Source organism: Phalacrocorax carbo, chromosome 1, assembly GCF_963921805.1.
Source record: "Phalacrocorax carbo chromosome 1, bPhaCar2.1, whole genome shotgun sequence".
Taxonomy (NCBI): domain Eukaryota; kingdom Metazoa; phylum Chordata; class Aves; order Suliformes; family Phalacrocoracidae; genus Phalacrocorax; species Phalacrocorax carbo.
The window spans coordinates 10,599,906-10,618,506 of NC_087513.1; the positions used below are offsets into that span (position 1 = coordinate 10,599,906).

Sequence of the window (18,601 nt, forward strand, 5' to 3'; positions counted from 1 at the left end):
CTAATGCCATTAAAAAGAAACTTCCAGCCTCCAGATTTGTATTACTACACAGCTCAAGGAAGGCAGAAGGAAATACACAAGTTTCTTAGAAATAAACTGTTAGAAATTTTCTGCCAAGTTTTCTTGTCTTTCTTTTGTGTCATTTTCATAAGATACAGAGAGCTTGTTTAAAGAGGATTTTTAACCATCTACCAAACAAATATGATTAAGGTAAAACGTATCATAGAACTGCCCTAACTCTAAGAAACCAGAGAAAAATCACATTCTAATGGTATTTGGAAAATAAGAAAACTTATGAAAGTAAGAGGAAAGCTTGGAACTAGACAAGACCTTAGTCCCATCTAATCTGTCTGGAAAAAATCCAAGGATTCATACATTCACGTTTTATCAATGTAACAACAGGAGTGGTATCACAAATCATTTTGATCATTTTGTCTAGGAAAGCAGATACAGTGAATTATTTTTTCCTAACAAAATTCCTCTGATAAGCACATTTCAGTGTTGAGAACATTCAAAAGAAGCATGCTTGTAGAATAGCAAAGACTTATTTGTATTAGTGCTGTTTTCTAAGCTTTTAAATGGCTTCATTATGGTCTTAGTACTGGACTAAGTGTAGTCTATAAAACATTATATGATGTTTCACTTATTTCTGTACTGCAGATTTTATAATGGTGCCTAGATTTTTCATATTGTCCACTTACATTTGTGATTGAGATATGTACAAAAGTCCTCTGTTCAGCAAACTTGAATCCATGGGGACTTAAGTGTGTGCTTTAGAGTTGTGCTGGACTGGCACCCAGCAGCTGCTTAGTCTTTTCAAGATGTCTGATCTCAGGTGACAAGAAATTCCTGCATAGGAATTTGGGCTTCAGAAACTCTAAAATGAACCCTGAAATCTTTGCTCTAGCAAAGCTCCCATCAAAAAACTCACTGCTTCTCTTGGCAATAATAATGTTAGAAATGGTTAATCTTTTTTATCCAAGTCCAACATCTGCTGTGTAACATAACGAAACAGGTTCTTACAGCCAAGCAGAACTTTCCTTAGGGTAGCAGAGCAGGTCAGAAAGGTTCACCAAAGGTGAAGCCTGAACATCGGGGCTAACTTTCACATGTTTGTCAGCAGGATTCGAAGAGGGACTTACTTATGAAAATCAGAACTCAAAATGTAATTTCTTTTTACTGTTTCACAAAATGGAAGCCTTCGCTTACTTATTTTATTCTCTTTGAGAAGTAGTGTATGACCCCAGTTTAACGGTTCCTCTTTATGTTTGCCCCTTTGATCTTTTGCTGAACATTTTTCCTGGTGCTTGTCACCTTAATATTTCCCCTGTAAATCAAAGGTGACTGAAAGTAACAGGAGAAAGGAAGTGATATTTGCCACTGCTGATGACAGATTTTCAGATTAAGGAAAGCAAGGCTATTCTAATAATAGTCAGCAAGACAAAGCTGAAGTGGTGGAAGACCAGATGCTATTCATGTGTCTTAATTTCCTGCAAGAGCTGTAGTGACAGAGAGGCTGATAAATCTAAATTCCGAAGTGCCTTAGACTTTTTGAATGTGCAGCTTTTTTTTTTTTTGGTTCATCTTCCTTTGATTAACATCTTCAGCTCAACAGCAGCTCAGCATTTCCCCAGAGGAGAACTGAGGACAATGAACCCCTGAAGGGTTTTGTACTTTTGCCTGGAGGAACAGAGCTGCTGCCAGCATTTAAGGATAGTTAGTAGTTTCCTAACTAGTGTAAACACTCAGATCTTACAGTTAAAGCTACTTTACACTCCCTTGCCTCGACGGAATCAGGTCCTGCCTACTCTCATTTCTTTTTTTGAAATATGGTCACCCTCTTTGATCCCCTTTGCAACTTGTGAGTGGTTTTGACCCAGAGTTTGAAAAATACAAGTCAATTAACCATCTTGCTCAGGGATCTCAGTTGGCTGTTATTTGCTAGGGACAAATTGTCATACGTGCTTATTTTCTAAGAGTAAGAATCCTCATCTATAACAGCAGTATGTAACTACATGTACATATTTATAAATTTCTATCCATTATCAGTTTGGAGAAGTCATTTAATGTATTTGAAGGCTATGTAAATGTTTCCATCAAATATAAACTTTAGCTTTGCTTTTTATTTTTCTTTTTAAATTTATTCCCAGATAATGGAATTGTGCTGAAAGTCATTACAATTTACAACCAAGAGACAGAATCAATGGAAGAAGTGATTCTTGAAGAGCTGCAAGTATTCAAGGTGAACTGTGCTATATATGGAGCATATATTCAAGTCTTGAATTTTCTGCAGAATTAAAATGTCTAAAAATTCTGAGAATAGTCGAAAATATAATAGTTGTGTGCAATAAATTTTCGAATGATCTAGTTATTTTATGACAGAAAGTCTTCATTTTCAACTGAAGTTTTTCTGAGGTGGAGTTATAGTCCAAGTGCTGAAGTATACTGCAGCAAACCAGGACTACTGTCTTTCAGTTTACATGCTCAGAGGTCATAGTGTGAGTTCTAATTAGAAGTTGATTGCATTTTATTTAATTTTCCCTCATATCAAATTAAATATTCAAAAGAGTATAACTGTATGCACGAAAATGAGCCTACTACAATTTTGGAAGCTAAATGAGGTCCAGATAAAAAAAAGCCCAATCAGCAGAAAGAGTGAATCACTTAATCTGTCTTTACAGTGGGCAAACCTGAGCCTAGTGAGGCAAAACTCCATTCTGTTTAAGAATAACCATGACTAAAGCTCAGTATTTGGTATGTGGCAAAGGTAATATTATGAAATTCTCTTAGTGATTATTCACATCACGACACGTTAGCTGCATAAAGTAGGAGGCTACCCTACTTGCAACCATAGGGAAAAGCTAACACCCAAGCTCAGAAATTTAAACCTGGTACCTGCATTTGGGCAGTGTAGCTATTGAGCCATTGTCGAGGGGGGGCGGGGGGGAATCACAGAAATCACCCCTCTTGATAAAGCTGATTTTCAATAGACTTATTAAGGGCTATGTCTTGCCATTGCTCCAGGAAATCTGAGCAAAGGGCAGAGAGGACAACAGTAAAAGAAGGAATTCCTGCTATTTTTATCTTATCTTCAATGAATGTTTTGTTATAAAGAACACTGCACTTATCACTCTCGAGTAGGACAAAAGAGATTCAGTGGTGGCAAGAGCTAATGTCATGTTTGACAGGGAAATTTTCGTGTTCCTGTGGCTCAGATAATCCTGAATTAAGTGTTGCTCGGTTGTTTTTAAATAGTTTTTTAAAGCAATACTTCTGAAAGTCACTATTTCCTCCTATCTTTCTGTAGCATCAAAACTTAAAGAAAGTCAAAGTATCTAGCAAAGCTGAATGTGATAAGTAAACATCAACACCATTTTACCTAATTTATTGTCATAGCAAAAAGTTATTCTTTCTTCTAAGCAAGGAAACATTTGCTATTTTCTAGGTGCCAGTTCCTATTATTTCTATGGAAATCTCTTCAAAAAGGGTAAGTGTTTGACAGGTTTGGAATGTGAAGATTGTGACTCAAACGTAATGAAGCTAAAAACTCTGTAGAGATAGATACATAGATAGACAGATGGATGCACATAATCTATAATGAGATTTGGTCTGATATATGTAGTACTTTTGTAATATAAGTTTAAGACTATATGCTCTGTTCCTGTATGAAACATTTATGTATTTCAATTCTAATGTTAAATCTCCTTAGTTCGCACTATCATTCCTATCAAAGCAAGTGAAAACCAATCTGCTTCACAAGTTACTGGCATAGTAATCACAGCAGGGATAAGCTTGGTGGATATGGCAACTCACAGAAAAGTTCCTTGTTGATTAATGCAGACAGACTTCAGCCCCATGGGGATATCAGTGCAAAAAGAGCCTTGCTGGTTCTCCCACATATTCAGTTGCCCGTGAAAGGCAGGGCTGTTCGGATCTGACCCCCTTTCAAGTTTCTGCTAGATTTTCCTTATATAAACATTCAATTTATTACTCTTGTAGGTAGATTCTCATCTGTACCATATCATAAAGCTATTCATACCTTATCATCACATCATCTCAGGATGGAGCCATTATAAAAATCCCAGGATAATTATAACTTAATAGACCTTAGACATCCAATGCAATGTAGGTGCACATAAACATAGTGAAACACAAGAAACAAAGAATGACAATTGCATTACTAGGACGTGTGAGTGTGCCCCAAAAGATCAGCTTAGTCTTGGTGTCTAGTCAACTTGCATTCTTTCTGTAGGTTATATAGAAAGACGCTCCTCAGGTGGTGATTCAGAGGAGGGTCCTAGGTGTAAGTATTATGAATTATCTCCTGAATGAATCTAAATTTTTTCCATGTGAAGAGCACCTCTGGGTTGCCTGACACTGTACCTAAGTGATTATTTGGAGAAAGACTTTGGTGTCATTTAAGGTATTTGCCTTACCTTTAGCTCTCAGTGAAATGTCATAGTAAAAGGGTTGTGCTGGAAAAGTGAAAAAGGAGATACCATATAAAAATGAAGTAGTCTTCCTCCATTACATCCAGCTCCCACAAGGGCTGGTACAGTTCAAGAGGTATCTGGAAAATCTGAAGAGAACTGTAAAGAAGCTGCCAAAACAATCTTGGAATTGAATAAACCTCTCTTTGAGATGTAAAAGTAGCTTAACTTTTTCAAAATATCAGAGAAAAGACAAAGAGAACAAGATAGACATATTAAATTTTACCCAATGAAGTAACTTCCTAGTGTATATGTATAAGATTTCTTGAACATTGATGGCAACTCATTATCAAGATTAAATAACCAAGTTCAGCTTGTTGAATGTAGGTAAACTTAATCTTGAAATAGGATGTAGTTTAATGGCACTGAGGACAATTAAATGTTGCAATACATGTTAGGAACAGCATTGGCACCAAATCATTTTGTCTTTAAAATGACATCTATAAGCAGAAGTATAACTTAATTGAGTTTATGTGAAAAAGGTTATGTAGCTTCTCTGCTTGAGCATTCTGGCCTTGGAGCTGGTGAGCCTGTGGACCCTCTCTTTGCTGGTTTTGTCTCACTATCCTTATAACACTAACCGGTCTTCACTAAGTCAGCAGTACAGTAAAATGCCATTTTCAGGGCTGAGCTAGTTATCTGCAAAGGCTGGGAAGGAATGTTCTTCTTTGATGTTCAGTTGGTTAGGTATTGGATGTTTTTCACCCTCCTCTGATGAGCCAAGACTTAGAGGAGTCTTTACCCCTGCTAAAAGATGAAGGAGAAAATCCCACCTCGTATGTCTTATTGAGTGTTATTCATGTCTTCTGGGACAATCACACTGCAGCCTTTGCAGACAAGAAAGAATTCCCCTCAAACAAGGATCCTAGGTTTCTTCTTCATTCCAGCTGGCAGACTGAGTTCCTGCTACTTTCATCTGGTTTATCTCAGCTGAAAAAGTTTTCAAGCATTACTGTTACCAGCCTCTCCTGGTTTTAAATTTCATGTTTTGTGGTAGGCAAGCCAGACTAAATGAGCTGCCTGTATTTTCCAGCTTTAAGAATTTTCAGATATCAGATTTTGAAAGCTTGTCCTAAGAGTGGGAATTTTGGACTAAGTTTTACCATTAGGATAAGCACAGCTTAAGTGTTCATTAGAAATCATTTTTCTGACTGGTAAAATCATGGAAGTGAGCTGTGCATCAGCAGTTCCTATTGCAGTGCACACTGCATATTTCTGTGCTCACTCCCTTTACATTCACCAGCAACAAGATTTTTTCTCAAATCTCTGTAAATTCAATCTATTCTCTTCTGAATTTTTAATGCCAGCAGCTCACGAATCAGACTGATCATCTTTCACTTGGTTTGAAAAGGACATTTATGTGAACCCAGAAGATTCAGAGAGTCTTAGCACTAATGCTGAAAAAAATCCCAAACCCCTACAAATAAATATTAATGAAGTAGATTGTGACCAGTTAATTTGTAAGGAAAGACTGCACAGTGCCAGTGAAAAAATCTATCTCCTGTGCACTGAGGCAAAATGCAAATCATAGTACTACAGTGCATGTGTATATGTGACCATATCGTAAGTAGCCACATCAAGAGTTACATTTACTTGATAACTCCCATTTTAAGATTGAGGTTGCTTATAACTTCTGCAAATTTGAACTTCTTTGTTTAAAATCTTTTATGTCAAGGTTCTTTTTGCAGATCGGTTAGGTGACAGAGAAATGTAGAGGGAGGCACTGGAAACTATCCTGAAGAAGAAAAAGAAACTTAAAACCCTGCCTATTCAAACACAAAATTTACAAAGCTGAAACTTCAGAAAAGAGGAAATGCCAAAATAAACTTGTTCATTTTACCTTCTTTCTCACCTCTGTCCTCATGCAGGAGAGTTTAGTCTGTAATCAGATATTTTCCTGCAGAGTAACTCTGCCTCCCTCAGGGCACAGGCTGGATGCACAACTGGCAGGCAACATTAAAGCTAACACTTTTTAATAACTCCATTGGTAATAGTTTTAGTGGAAGTTCTAGGAATCTAATCGGACACAGCATATTTTTTCCAGCAACAGCTCTACGTGGGATCCGAGTCAGTCATAGCGCAAGTGAAGTTCCACCAGTGTGACATGTATGGCACCGCCTGCGCAGACTGCTGCCTCGCTCGAGATCCGTACTGCGCCTGGGATGGGATCTCATGCTCCCGGTACTATCCCACAGGACTGCAGGCCAAGAGGTGAGAGCTACTGCTTTCTGTGATATCCTTCTTGCAAAATAGATACCACTACCAGTTCATCCTGCAACACAAAGTACTTCGTATCTCCCCTTCATAAAAATGAGTGAGCAGTAAGAAGATATGATAGCTGCTAATTTATTACAGTGACCTTAGGGGATTGCAGAGGACCAAAACTAACAGGATAGCATAAACTGCAGTACCAGGAATGCTGTTATGAATGAAGCAAAGTCACTTAGTAATTATTTGCAGTAAGTTTTAAACAAACCTTAATTTCCTCATACATCTTTTGGTGTGCAGAAGAAAGCCTCTTTACAATACCAGACACCTATTTTGGTAGTATTATACAGCAAATATATCACACTTCAATAACATACAATAGAATTTCCAAAAAAAACAAAGAAGAATCTATGTTAATAGTCAAATACCTTCACTGGCCAAAATGAAACCAGAGTGATCTGCAAAAGCTAAGGTTAGGCTTAGGCTTTCTCCAGTAAATTTATAAAGACAAGTTACTCTAGAGGCCAGTTCAAAGCACAAACCTAATTCAGGGGCTTTAATTCTTCCCTTGAGGAGAATTCTCCTCTCTGTCACCCTTCACTTATTCATGGCTCTTGGCCTTCACTCTTTGGTGCAGTAATTTCCCACACACCTGTCCTCTTCCCTTCCCTTTCAAACCCAGGTTCTCCAATTCAGCTACACAGATACTTGATTAAGAATCTAGAACACGCATCTTTTAATCCAGACCTTTTCACAGGAGTCAGCTTTGCCACTAGAGAGAGCAATTTCTAGCCTTAGCAAAACTTTGGTAATGTATAATTCAAGTATTTTCTGTGGCTCTTTTACAATTACGGTTTCTGCAAATATATACTTATATATATTATACATTCCTGGACTGCAAGGGTTAGAACAAATTGAGTAACTTCTGGAGACAGTTTTGAAAACGAGTGGAGGTGGGTCAGTCAAATCCAGGTCACAGTATCCCAAATCGATTATTGTTCCTTTTAAGGAAAAACAGGAAGGTTTTTTTGTTGTTTGTTTGTTTGTTTCTTGTCCTGCACACCTTCTCTTTCCATGAATCTGGATGCACTCGAACAAATCAACTGCTGACTATAGTCAGGCACAGTAGATATTTCTCTGGGTTCTTCGAAAAAATAAACAGAGGAAGCACTGGGTAACCCAACTTTTTGGGTAAAGCACATTAAAATGTAAAAATGAGAAATACATCCAATGATTCAGCATAATTAAGAACCTCTTGGATTTATTACACTCAGGCTTAGGTTAAACCAAGTAATAAATCTACACCACTTTCACAAGCAGAATTGCATAGTCTTCTCATGCCTCTTGCAAGCAGACCTAAGGGAGGAAATGGGTTCTGGTTGTCTGCTCAATGTGAGAAGAGTCTGGCTAAAATTTTTGGGCCCCAGATTAAGAAAGATGAACATCTATACAGTGGGCCAGGGAGATTAATTTCCTATAGTGTAAGTAGAAATTGGGTTATTGTAATAATAAAGCATAGGGGTAACACATCTAATGATGTAAAAGTCCTTTGGGGTGAGGGGGTGGGGTTAAAAAATTTCCCAGCAGCCTGCTAGGATGGACTGTAGCAGCATTTACGTTGTACTGCAAGCTACTTATTGTCTAAGAAAAGATAAGAGAAACTCACTCTGTCCTAAACTCTGTTGTACATTTTTAGCATATTTCTCGCCCAAGACAATTTCCAGAGTAGCAGCCCTTAAGTCCCCTGACACATGCATTTATCCAGGGCTGAGTGATATGGGCAGTACCCCAGGCACCTTCCTGTGCTGCACCTCCCCGACATTCAGCAGGTCAGTCTCTAAAAGAAGAAAATACTGCTGTTATCACCCGCCTTCTCTTAAGATAAGCACTGCAGCAGTGGAGAAGGGATTTGCACTCAATCGAATGTTCTTGAAGTCTGCAAAACTTGTTTTACATACAAGAGCTTGGGAAACAGTGAGCAAGAACTAATGACGTTGAGAGGGACAGATGGCATTTGCTTTGTTCACTTATAGCTGAAGCTCAGAGCATTTTAAATTTATGAGCTTACGCTAACTGTGTGGTACATGGAGAGGTAGGGACAGCTACTCAGGACATGTGTATGGAAGTTGTTTTAAGTTGCCTTCTGCTGGGTACCAGGTGGAGAGCACTGCTGGAGAAGGTAGGTCTCAGTAGACAACATGGAGTTTTCCGATACCCTGACCCTGAGCAGGCAATAACCCTGCCATGGCTGCCCTGGGCTCCAGGTATAATTAACACTGTGTCCCAGAGCATACATGTCATAATTTTGCCTTATAACAGGGCTCCAGGTTTCTGCTCAAGCTGTACAGGGTAGTACAAGTAACATGACTACAAGGGGACTTGGAGAGTGCTTGCTCCCCCCGTTCCTGGCAGCCCTCACTTCATCAGGACTTATGGAGTTGTGTCTTACATTACAGCTCACTTGAGCTGGCTTTAATACCACCACTATCTGCTCAGATGTGACCCTCATACAGTATATTTAGGTGGGCTTTTGTCTTCTAAGAGCAGCCCTGCTAGTGCAGTAAGAGCACTCTTTTTAATTCTAGTCCTACTGGTGAAGAGTTGAACCAAAGCAGGGATGTAGAATGTGCCCTCCCCAATTTGATTCAAATGCTTTCTGCTTTAGAGCCTAATGCCTCCAATGTTTAGAGAAACATGAAATAGAAAAACTGCAAACTAAGGCATGTACACAATATAAAGAGACCAATGGCATAAACACAAAAAACCATCTGCTTGACAGCTGGTACTAATTTGTTGAATTGTGAAATCTATGTTATAATTCCTTATAAATGCATAGCCTGGATAATTAATTAGATATAGGATTTGATTAAGCCCAAATAGAAACTGAAGCTAAAATCTCATCTCTTGATGCTGGCAGTGCAGCACACTACCATGCCACGGTAGTTACAGGTGTACGGCTCCTGCATACTGCAAATACTTAAGATGGCAGAAGGAAATTATGTTGCATTCAGCTCCCACAAAGTGCACTTGAGAAAGCAGAATGGTCCAGGACTTAAAGAAATGCTTTAGTTCACTATTACATCTGCAATCTGATTTAGGCAGGTTCAAATTTTATCTAAACAAGCACTAAATTCTACAAGTGAGACTCTTTGCTGTGCCAGCTCACTGTCCAGGCTGAAAAAGTGCTGAAGTAATTTTAAAATGTCTTTCAGCCTGGGTAGGTCTGGTAACCTGCGATTCTTTAGCTGATTTTAAGAAGCTGACAGCCACCCTCCTGCCTCCTCTTCCTCTCTGGCCTCTTTCTCCACCACTCACTCCACCAGCAAACACACAAAGGTGTGCTTTGTCTCTTATGATTAGCAAGGGCACTCAGAACAGGTGGGCTTTTCGCCCCCAAGCCCCCTGGCCCCCCTCACTGCCTGCTCGCCAGGGGTGCCCAGGCTGCAGGGGGCGGCAGAGCTGCACTGACAGCAGCCGCCCGCCGGGGGGCGCCACGGAGAGGGGCGGGGCAGGGGGCGGGGCAGGGGCGGGGGCGGGGCAGGGCGGGGGCGGGGCAGGGGGGCGGGGCGGGGCGGGGGCGCAGGTAAGGGGCTGCCTTTGCCTTGCAGCTGATTCCCGCGCTAACCCAAGCGTCACTCTGCTGTAACATTTGGGTCAGCAAAGCCAAACTCCGTCTATGGATTTACTTACACAAACTGCAGTGCTGCGTTTTCTCCCTGAGACTTTTCGACTTTGCCCATCTACCCCTGGGAAATAAAGACATGAGGATGATGGTGATGATGATGATGCCTGTATTTCTTTCTTGCAGATAATTTTTACTAAGTTCATGAAAGCAGACGTGCAGACTGAAATCTAAATTCATGAAGTTACAGGTGGCAAAAGGCACTTCCATATATTCTGTACATTTGGTAGTCACTGAAAATTGTTCCTTAGAGTAGCTTATCTCAGGAATTGTCTGGTACTCCATTGTTCATGGAATTTTGAATGAAACCATTACTAAGAAAACATAACAAATACCAGGCTTATGTCAGTATTTGTGAAAAAGGTTTATCTCCCAGCATCTCCTGCTCTTTCAGCACCTGTCCCCATTTTTTCCTTTCTTTTCAAAAAAGTAGCAAGTGAACGCACAGGTGAGTGTTATCTCCCCCAGTCTTCACACTCACAACAGTAAAATTCCATCAAACAAACATTTCTTTTTCTTGAATGGTTCTAACAACTGGAGAAATATCCTATCTTGCAGGACTAGGATATTTTTAGCTCTACAGTGATCTTCAGGAACTGAAGACTAAATAGTACATGCCTGCTAACTGTCCTCTTCCTGCTAGATAAGACCGCTGGGCCTGAAAGCAGCAGGCTTTTCTTGGGGTTTTTTGGTTTTTTTTTCATGGCTAATGTCTGTAGTATTTACATATGTCTGTGCAAGAGAATCTCTTCTGAATAATCTGGATACACAGATATGCAAAGCTGGTGGCAGCATTATTCAGCACTGCCACTTTGCAGAGCTATCAGTAAGCAGCTGCAGCATCTGTACATTACAATGAGAACTCCAGGGCATGATAAAGCCCTCTTGCTATCTCAGAATCTCAGGTTTTGTTTGCATGTATTTTTATCACTTCTGCCTTACAGGCCCAACTGAATTTGCAAGTTCCCCTGAAACAACAGCAGTAAAACACTGGTTCTGCTCTGAATATCTAGTAAAGGTTAAAGCTGTCTTCTTGGTCCACCAGCACCACTGGATCAGAAGTCCACGTGGGTGACAGAACTCAGAAAATAATCACTGTCTACTGCTAGTTTAGAAATATGATGAGTAACATCCAAGGGCAAGATCTTTAAACAGTGCAAATCTACACAGTGAATTAAATTTGTGCCAAAAATATAATTCTGCCTTTTGTGTTCACATAGCACTGGAGAAAAGCATTATATAAGTAGTAAATGTAAAGAATAACAAAACTGCTTGGCTTTGCTTGTTTCTATCTTATATGATATACACTGTACAAGTACCTGCTGTGTAAGGTTTGCTCCATTGCATATTTCTGTTAATCTCTTATCTAGGGCATTGGTCATACTGTGTAGAATTACTCTTTATGCAAATATAGGAAAGGTATCCTTGCTATAACCAAATTTCAGGTTGCTGCTCCATCTGGCCAGATACAACATTCCAATAGGTTCTTTCATTTCCCTAATAAGCAATCTTAATTTTATTTATCAGGACACTCAGAGGAAAAATAATGCCATATAAAACCACAGTTCTTCTGGGAAGGCACCGTGCAATTACAGTTTTCATTATCTTTCTGTAAATGTATATAAAAAACCCCAAATCCCCAAATCCACAACAATTTTTCTCTCAAAAGCAATTACATTATTTCCAGGTCGCAGCCAGGGCTCCCAGGTTCTGACCACTGCTCTGCCACTAGCTCACTTTCTAGGCATGGGCAAATCATGAATGTGTCTGTTTCCCTATTGAGAAAAATGAGCTTAAAAACTGTCTGCTACATAGACGTAGTAAAATAAAGTATTTGCTCTGTGCTTTGAGATTGCTAAGTGAAAAAAATAACATGAAAGCAAAGGGTAAAAGAATTATCATTCACATAGATGGCAAACTGTTCTAAACTATAAAAGGAAAATTTCCTTGGCTCCCAGAGGGAGAAACCAAAGAGAAGCTAAAAGTCCCTTTGATTCTTCCTGACAGTTGCCCAGTTGGTTCAGAGGGTCCTGGTTTGGTATTTATAACATCAGTGTAGTTACGAATGAACTGGACATGTAGTTGTGCCTCTTCCCCAGGAAAGTGCGTTTCTTTTTTTCAGACATGTGATTCCCTATAGGTTGAGTAGAGAGAAAACACTGATGCATAAATGAGTACTTCTCACAACAACCAAGATTTAGCTGCTTATATTTGTAATGATTGCCACTCTAACATAAACCAAACAGTCTGTAAATTAAACACATTATCTCAAACACTTCCATTTTTCCCCCTCCAGACGTTTCCGCAGACAAGATGTTCGACACGGAAATGCAGCGCAGCAGTGCTTTGGCCAGCAGTTTATTGGTAATCTACTCACACGTTTACAAATTGCTAGCAAATGCCTGGAACAGAGAGCACAGACTTTGCCAAGAGTATGAGCCAGACCATAACCTCACCTGAGTTTTTTTTACTAGCATGGTCCTACAATAAGTTGTAAGAGTCATGGGGATGAGCCTGTATCATCCAGGTCTAAGAATGACTTTGTTTCGATGGCAGATCAGGGGCATCCCATAGCATTCACACAGTCCTTCAGCCCTGTCATTCAGACTAGGGATGTGGCTAATGCATCTCAAGGGCTTCCAACAGAGACGCAGGTGGAAAGGTGGGGCAGGGATAAGAAAAAACAGGGCTGCATCCTGAAATGAGTATGAAATATGACCAGGACACTCAGCCAGAGGTGGGAATTGAAGGAGCTCCCTAGCACAGACATGGGCAATGACATGCCATAAATGTGTATTTATGATCATTATCAAGGTTTGTCCTGAAAAAAGATAGATTGTTGTGTCTAATGCTGTTGTCCAAACCTTGGAAAATGAAAATTATTATTTCAAACATTGGTATCGGGAATGGCAAAACAGAGAGAAAACAGTTGCCTGGACATCTTCAATATTTTTCAGGATAACACCTAATACATTTATAGAAGAAAAAAATAAAATATAAAAGGTTCTTTTAGATAGATAGTCAAAGGAAGGCTATTTTATATATTAAATATAGGATAGATATTTTACCAGAGAAAGCTTCATTAAAGTTGGAGTCTATTGGAGGATATAGTAGATTATGGAAAAATATAATCCAATATGAAATATTAATTATACATTAAGTTTGAAATACAACAGAGAAATCACAATGCTATCAAACCCTCTATTTTTTAGGGTATAAAACTGATTGGTCTCAGGAATGTTTCTCACTACTGTGGAATAAGATGATTTCATTAATGAGACAATTGTTCCCCCAGTGTAACATTTGGCTTATCTTCCTCCAGATGTTTTGTTGGAGATGGAAAAGGAGAATTGAGTTTTGATTAAATTCACTCACTTTGCTTTTATTAGGATCCTTGGGCCAAAACTGCACATTCATTTTACATTTGTATAACATGGGTATGTATAATATTGGTTAGGGTATTTATAGTTTTTGAGTTTCGTTCTGTAAAAGGCTATGTGCTCTTATTTTTATCCCTAAAAATATTTAATTATTATATTTAAGCATGTATTGAATCCTTCTGTTTCACTGAGTGAGAAATAAATAGATGAACTATTCTTAAGAATCAGGCACAAGCAATTAGCATTGTGAAAGGCTGAGATCTGTTTCTCTGTGTATAATCTTAGCTGAATCACGGCACAATTTGGTCCATATATCTTATGGCCGGATCCTATCAGAGTCTGAGATGACGGGAGAATTCACTTAGCAGGTCAGACCTCCACCAGACACTACTTTTCAGTCACTGTCCGGTTAGACCTCCATTAGACTTCACCCTTAAAAGTAAATATATCTTGAATATGGAGCGTAACAGTTACTGTCAGTAACACTATTCTTAAAACATTTCTTTTTCTTCCAGGTGAAGCTCTGGAGAAGACTGAGGAGCGACTTGTTTATGGAATAGAGTACAACAGCACCCTTCTGGAGTGCACCCCTCGGACCTTACAAGCAAAAGTAATCTGGTTTGTCCAGCGAGCGCATGAAGCTAAGAAGGAAGAGGTAAATAGTCTTATAGCCTAACCTTTTAACTAAAAGAGCCTGTGCTTAGGAATATTACATCTTCACTGAAAGGCCTGTCATCAGCTGCTGAAATGTACATGGGTGTAAGGGAAAAATCACAATGTTCATCTGCTCTCTTGAATTAATAGACCTGAGAATTGCATCTGGTGTTTGCATTCAACATCTTGAACACAGATGTTAGAAATGTAGTGAAACTTGATTTGAGATCTCAAAACAAAAGAGAATCCAACACTTCTTTTGGTACATTATTACAGAGGTGAAATGTGTGCATGCTACTCCCAATGTTAGACTAGTTTAACATCTATTCATTCTTACTGTCTCACCCACTGCATCACAGAACCTTCTGAAAATGGGTGTTGGTGGATTTTCTGGATCTTTTACATATATTTACCTATTATGAAAGTGCTTCATAAGTGTTACTATATTTAATCCTCGGTATTCTTCAGTACACACCAGCATAGCTATCCCTACTTAGTATGTGAAAGGACATAGAGAGAAAAGCCTTAGACCACAAAAGGATAAAGATGGTTCCCTTACAGCCTAGCAGCTAGGCTCTGCTGCCAATGTGAGACCCCAGTTTAGCCACTGACATCTGCAGACCTCTGGAATGGGGCTCATCTGATTGTAAATGTGGACATTTTCAATAAAGAGATCTACCTGGGAGCTAGTTGATGTAGGCTACCTTTGAATCCAGACTAGATGGTATTGCAGTTATAGTCAGATCTATCACCTCATGCTTAACTAGACAGCTTCATTTGGTCAGATAAAAAATTACTAGTAAATTACTGAATACAAAACTGAAAAAGGATGTCACACTCTGCTTTAAATAACTAAAATTAAGCAAGATGAATACCATCCCCACTTCAGGCACATTTTTGCCTGAAGTTTTGTCCAAGTCCCAAACGTCTGCATGGATTTTCACGCTTGGTATTTCCTCATGTGGTTAGATCCATATCTATGCATAAACAATCTTACAATAGAACCATTAGTCCGATCTTTGACAGAAGGTAGTGAACTGGAGGGGGAAAGGGGGGGAAGGATGTCCTATTATAGACACATCTGATTAGACCCAGTAGCTTCAGTTAGGAGTGTAAATCTGAACAGACTCTAAGCTTCCAGCGTGTCTTTACACTCTTAAGATTAAGTTGTTTTGATGTTTTCCCCTGCAAGTTATTCCATTTTTCATTAATAACTATATAGTCTTTTCTAATGAAAAGACAATTACAAGCAGAAAGAAGTAAAATAATGTAGTCATAGAATCACAGATGGTTTGGGTTGGAAAGGACTTTCACAGATCACCTGTACCAACCCCTGTGGCAGGGACATCTTTTACTAGATCAGGTTGCGCAAAGCCCCGTCCAACTTGACCGTGAATACTTCCAGTGATGGGGTAGCCACAACTTCTCTGGGCAACCTGTTCCAGTGTCTCACCACATTCAGTGTAAAATATTTCTTCTTTATATCCAATCTAAATTTGCCCTCTTTCAATTTAAAACCATTGCCCCTTGTCTTATCACTACAGGCCCTAGTAAAAAGTCTCTCTGTCTTTCTTGTATGCCCCCTTCATATATTGAAAAGCTGCAATAAGGTCTCCCCTTAGCCTTCTCTTCTCCAGGCTGAACCACCCTAACTCTACCAGTCTTTCTTCACAGGAGAGGAGCTCCAGCCCTCTGACTATCTTTGTGGGCCTCCTATGGACCTTCTCCAACAGGCACATGCCTTTTTTGTGTTGGGAACCCCAGATGCAGCACTGCAGGTGGGGTCTCACAAGTGCAGAAGAGCGGGGCAGAATCACCTCCCTCATCCTGCTGGCCATGCTTCTTGCAATGCAGCCCAGGATATGGTTGGCCTCCTGGCCTACGAGCGCACGTTGCAGCTTGTTTCCCATTTTCCATCTTCCAATATCCCCAGGCCTTTCTCTGCAAGGCTGCTCTCAATCCATTCATCACTTCTATTCTGCTTTATATTCAGCATCTTATTAAATAGAAAGATGGAGATTCCGTTCTCCTGGGCACCTCTGCTGGCTGGATTAGACGGCTCAGTGCTCCATGCTTGCTAGCATCTGCGAATGCATTGTAGTTAATAACCTAGCTCTCAGGACCTGTAGGGGGAACTCAAACACCAAACTCAGAACTGTGGCTTTAAGATCGTAATGGTCCTACAGTTAGATATAAAAATATTTTTGTCACCTCAAAAACATCTGTCAATGTATAAGAGCATTCACAGGAATAGTTATTGCAGGTCATCTGGCAAACACCCTTTGGTTTTCCATCCAATAGTTTATTTGCATGTTTCAACCTTATTTTCCTCTCTGATTTAGCCAAAAGTGACTAAGCCATGCTGGGAAAACAGGAAACTATCTGCTCCACTATCTGTTCTACCATGCTTGCCAGATTCTCTAGGTCGCTTTCCTTTCACAGTTCAACCTGTTTACTTCAAGTAAATATTTTCATTACTTAAAAACTGTGAATTAAAGGATCATGGATCCCTAATCCTCTTCTCAAAATGTAATCTTCTATTCATGAAAGTACATTTCAGTAGTTATTGCACTGATTTACTGCAATAGGAAAGGCTTGTGCTCTATAACTGCATCAATTTGGTTTTTAGGTGAAGACAGATGATAGAATAATCAAAATGGACCTTGGCCTCTTATTCCTGAAGCTGCATCGGCTGGATGCAGGGACCTATTTCTGTCAGACGGTGGAACACAGCATTGTTCACACTGTCAGGAAAATCACCCTGGAAATAGTCGAGGAAGAACGTGTAGATGAAATGTTCAATAAAGACTATGATGAAGAGATACCTCACAAAATGCCATGCCCAATGCAGAGCAGTATCCCTCAGGCATCAAAGCCATGGTACAAGGAATTTCTTCAACTAATAGGTTACAGCAACTTCCAGAGGGTGGAGGAATATTGTGAAAAAGTGTGGTGTACAGATAAGAAGAGAAAAAAGCTGAAAATGTCTCCATCCAAGTGGAAATACGCCAACCCTCAGGAAAAGAAGGCCAGGATCAGGCCAGAGCATTACCGTTTGCCCAGGAATATAGCTGACTCTTGATGGACAAAAATCCATCTGTTGTTTCTGGGCGAAATCTTATTTGGACTTTAGTAAGAGGGAGAAATCAGTCTTGGTTTTGGTAAATGACACAGGTTTATATATATAAAATATCAGGACTGAAAACAAAAATGCTATGGTAAGTTATACTGTACATTTATGATGACTGTTTAGAAGCATTTTAAACAAAATCTTCTTAACTATCTGATTCTAAGTAGGTCAATGCAATCAGAGCTTTGCATTAGGGAGGACGTGACAATCTTCAGACTTTGAGTGCTTGAATCAGTTTCCTGTGTGGACCATGCTTGTGCTGTATATTGTTGCATATGATGGCATATTTAAGCAAATTCAAATAGCTAAGCATTCACAAGTGGATGAAAACCATAAAACATATCTTTTCTTCGTTTCACAAATTTCTCATGCTTCTGAAAGTGGCACGTCTTAAGATCTTTCCTTTTGATTGTGACCTGTCTGAGTTTATCACTGAGAACAATGAGATGTGTTAACGCGGTGTACTGCTATTTCTAAAGATAATGAAGGGAAAATCCTATTTACTTCCCACAATTTTTGTCTTATCTATCATTTATGAAGCGCAATGTGCTCTCACAGCTAAAAAATATTACCTAGTAACTTGATGTAAGTCAAATGCATGCTGAGAACACAACAGAATGGAATTCTTCAACTTAGCTATATAAAAAGTTGGAATAATGGTTTAGATAGAAAACGAGTCTACCTTCTCTCTAGTAACGGACATTGCCTTCGTAAGGTACGCATTAAGGGAGTGCCCTCTTGTGGCAAAACAAAGCAAAATCCAATATTATCTATTTTTCTGAAGAAATGTGTGTAGCAAAGAAGTATTACCCAGACCCACAGCTGCTTTGTTTTCAGCACACACCTCGAGTCTCCATGTGCTAAATCCACAGATTTAGAAGGCAGTGTTGGAATCAGTTATTCTGGAAAGACAGCATTTAAAGTAAGTAATGCTTTATGTTGTTAATGTGCTTTTGGACTAAAATGGAGTCATTAAAATTTAGGATGTAGATTAAAAACAAGAACAGCATTATGCAGCTGTGTTTCTACAGTTTCAGAGTCTGCTCCAGGTAAAACT

At 39.4% G+C, this 18,601-nt stretch overlaps 1 protein-coding gene across 1 annotated transcript in view; it reads left to right on the plus strand.

Moving 5' to 3' along the window:
• The window catches only part of SEMA3E (semaphorin 3E), a 146,734-nt gene extending 128,139 nt beyond the window's left edge, over window positions 1-18,595 (plus strand). The window contains exons 12-17 of the mRNA XM_064443815.1: window positions 2,151-2,242; window positions 3,446-3,487; window positions 6,535-6,701; window positions 12,677-12,744; window positions 14,276-14,415; window positions 17,044-18,595. Of these exons, the coding sequence (XP_064299885.1) occupies window positions 2,151-2,242; window positions 3,446-3,487; window positions 6,535-6,701; window positions 12,677-12,744; window positions 14,276-14,415; window positions 17,044-17,496 (962 nt within the window). The 3' untranslated portion in view covers window positions 17,497-18,595. The remainder of the gene's footprint in view (window positions 1-2,150; window positions 2,243-3,445; window positions 3,488-6,534; window positions 6,702-12,676; window positions 12,745-14,275; window positions 14,416-17,043) is intronic.
• Window positions 18,596-18,601: the final 6 nt, after the last annotated feature.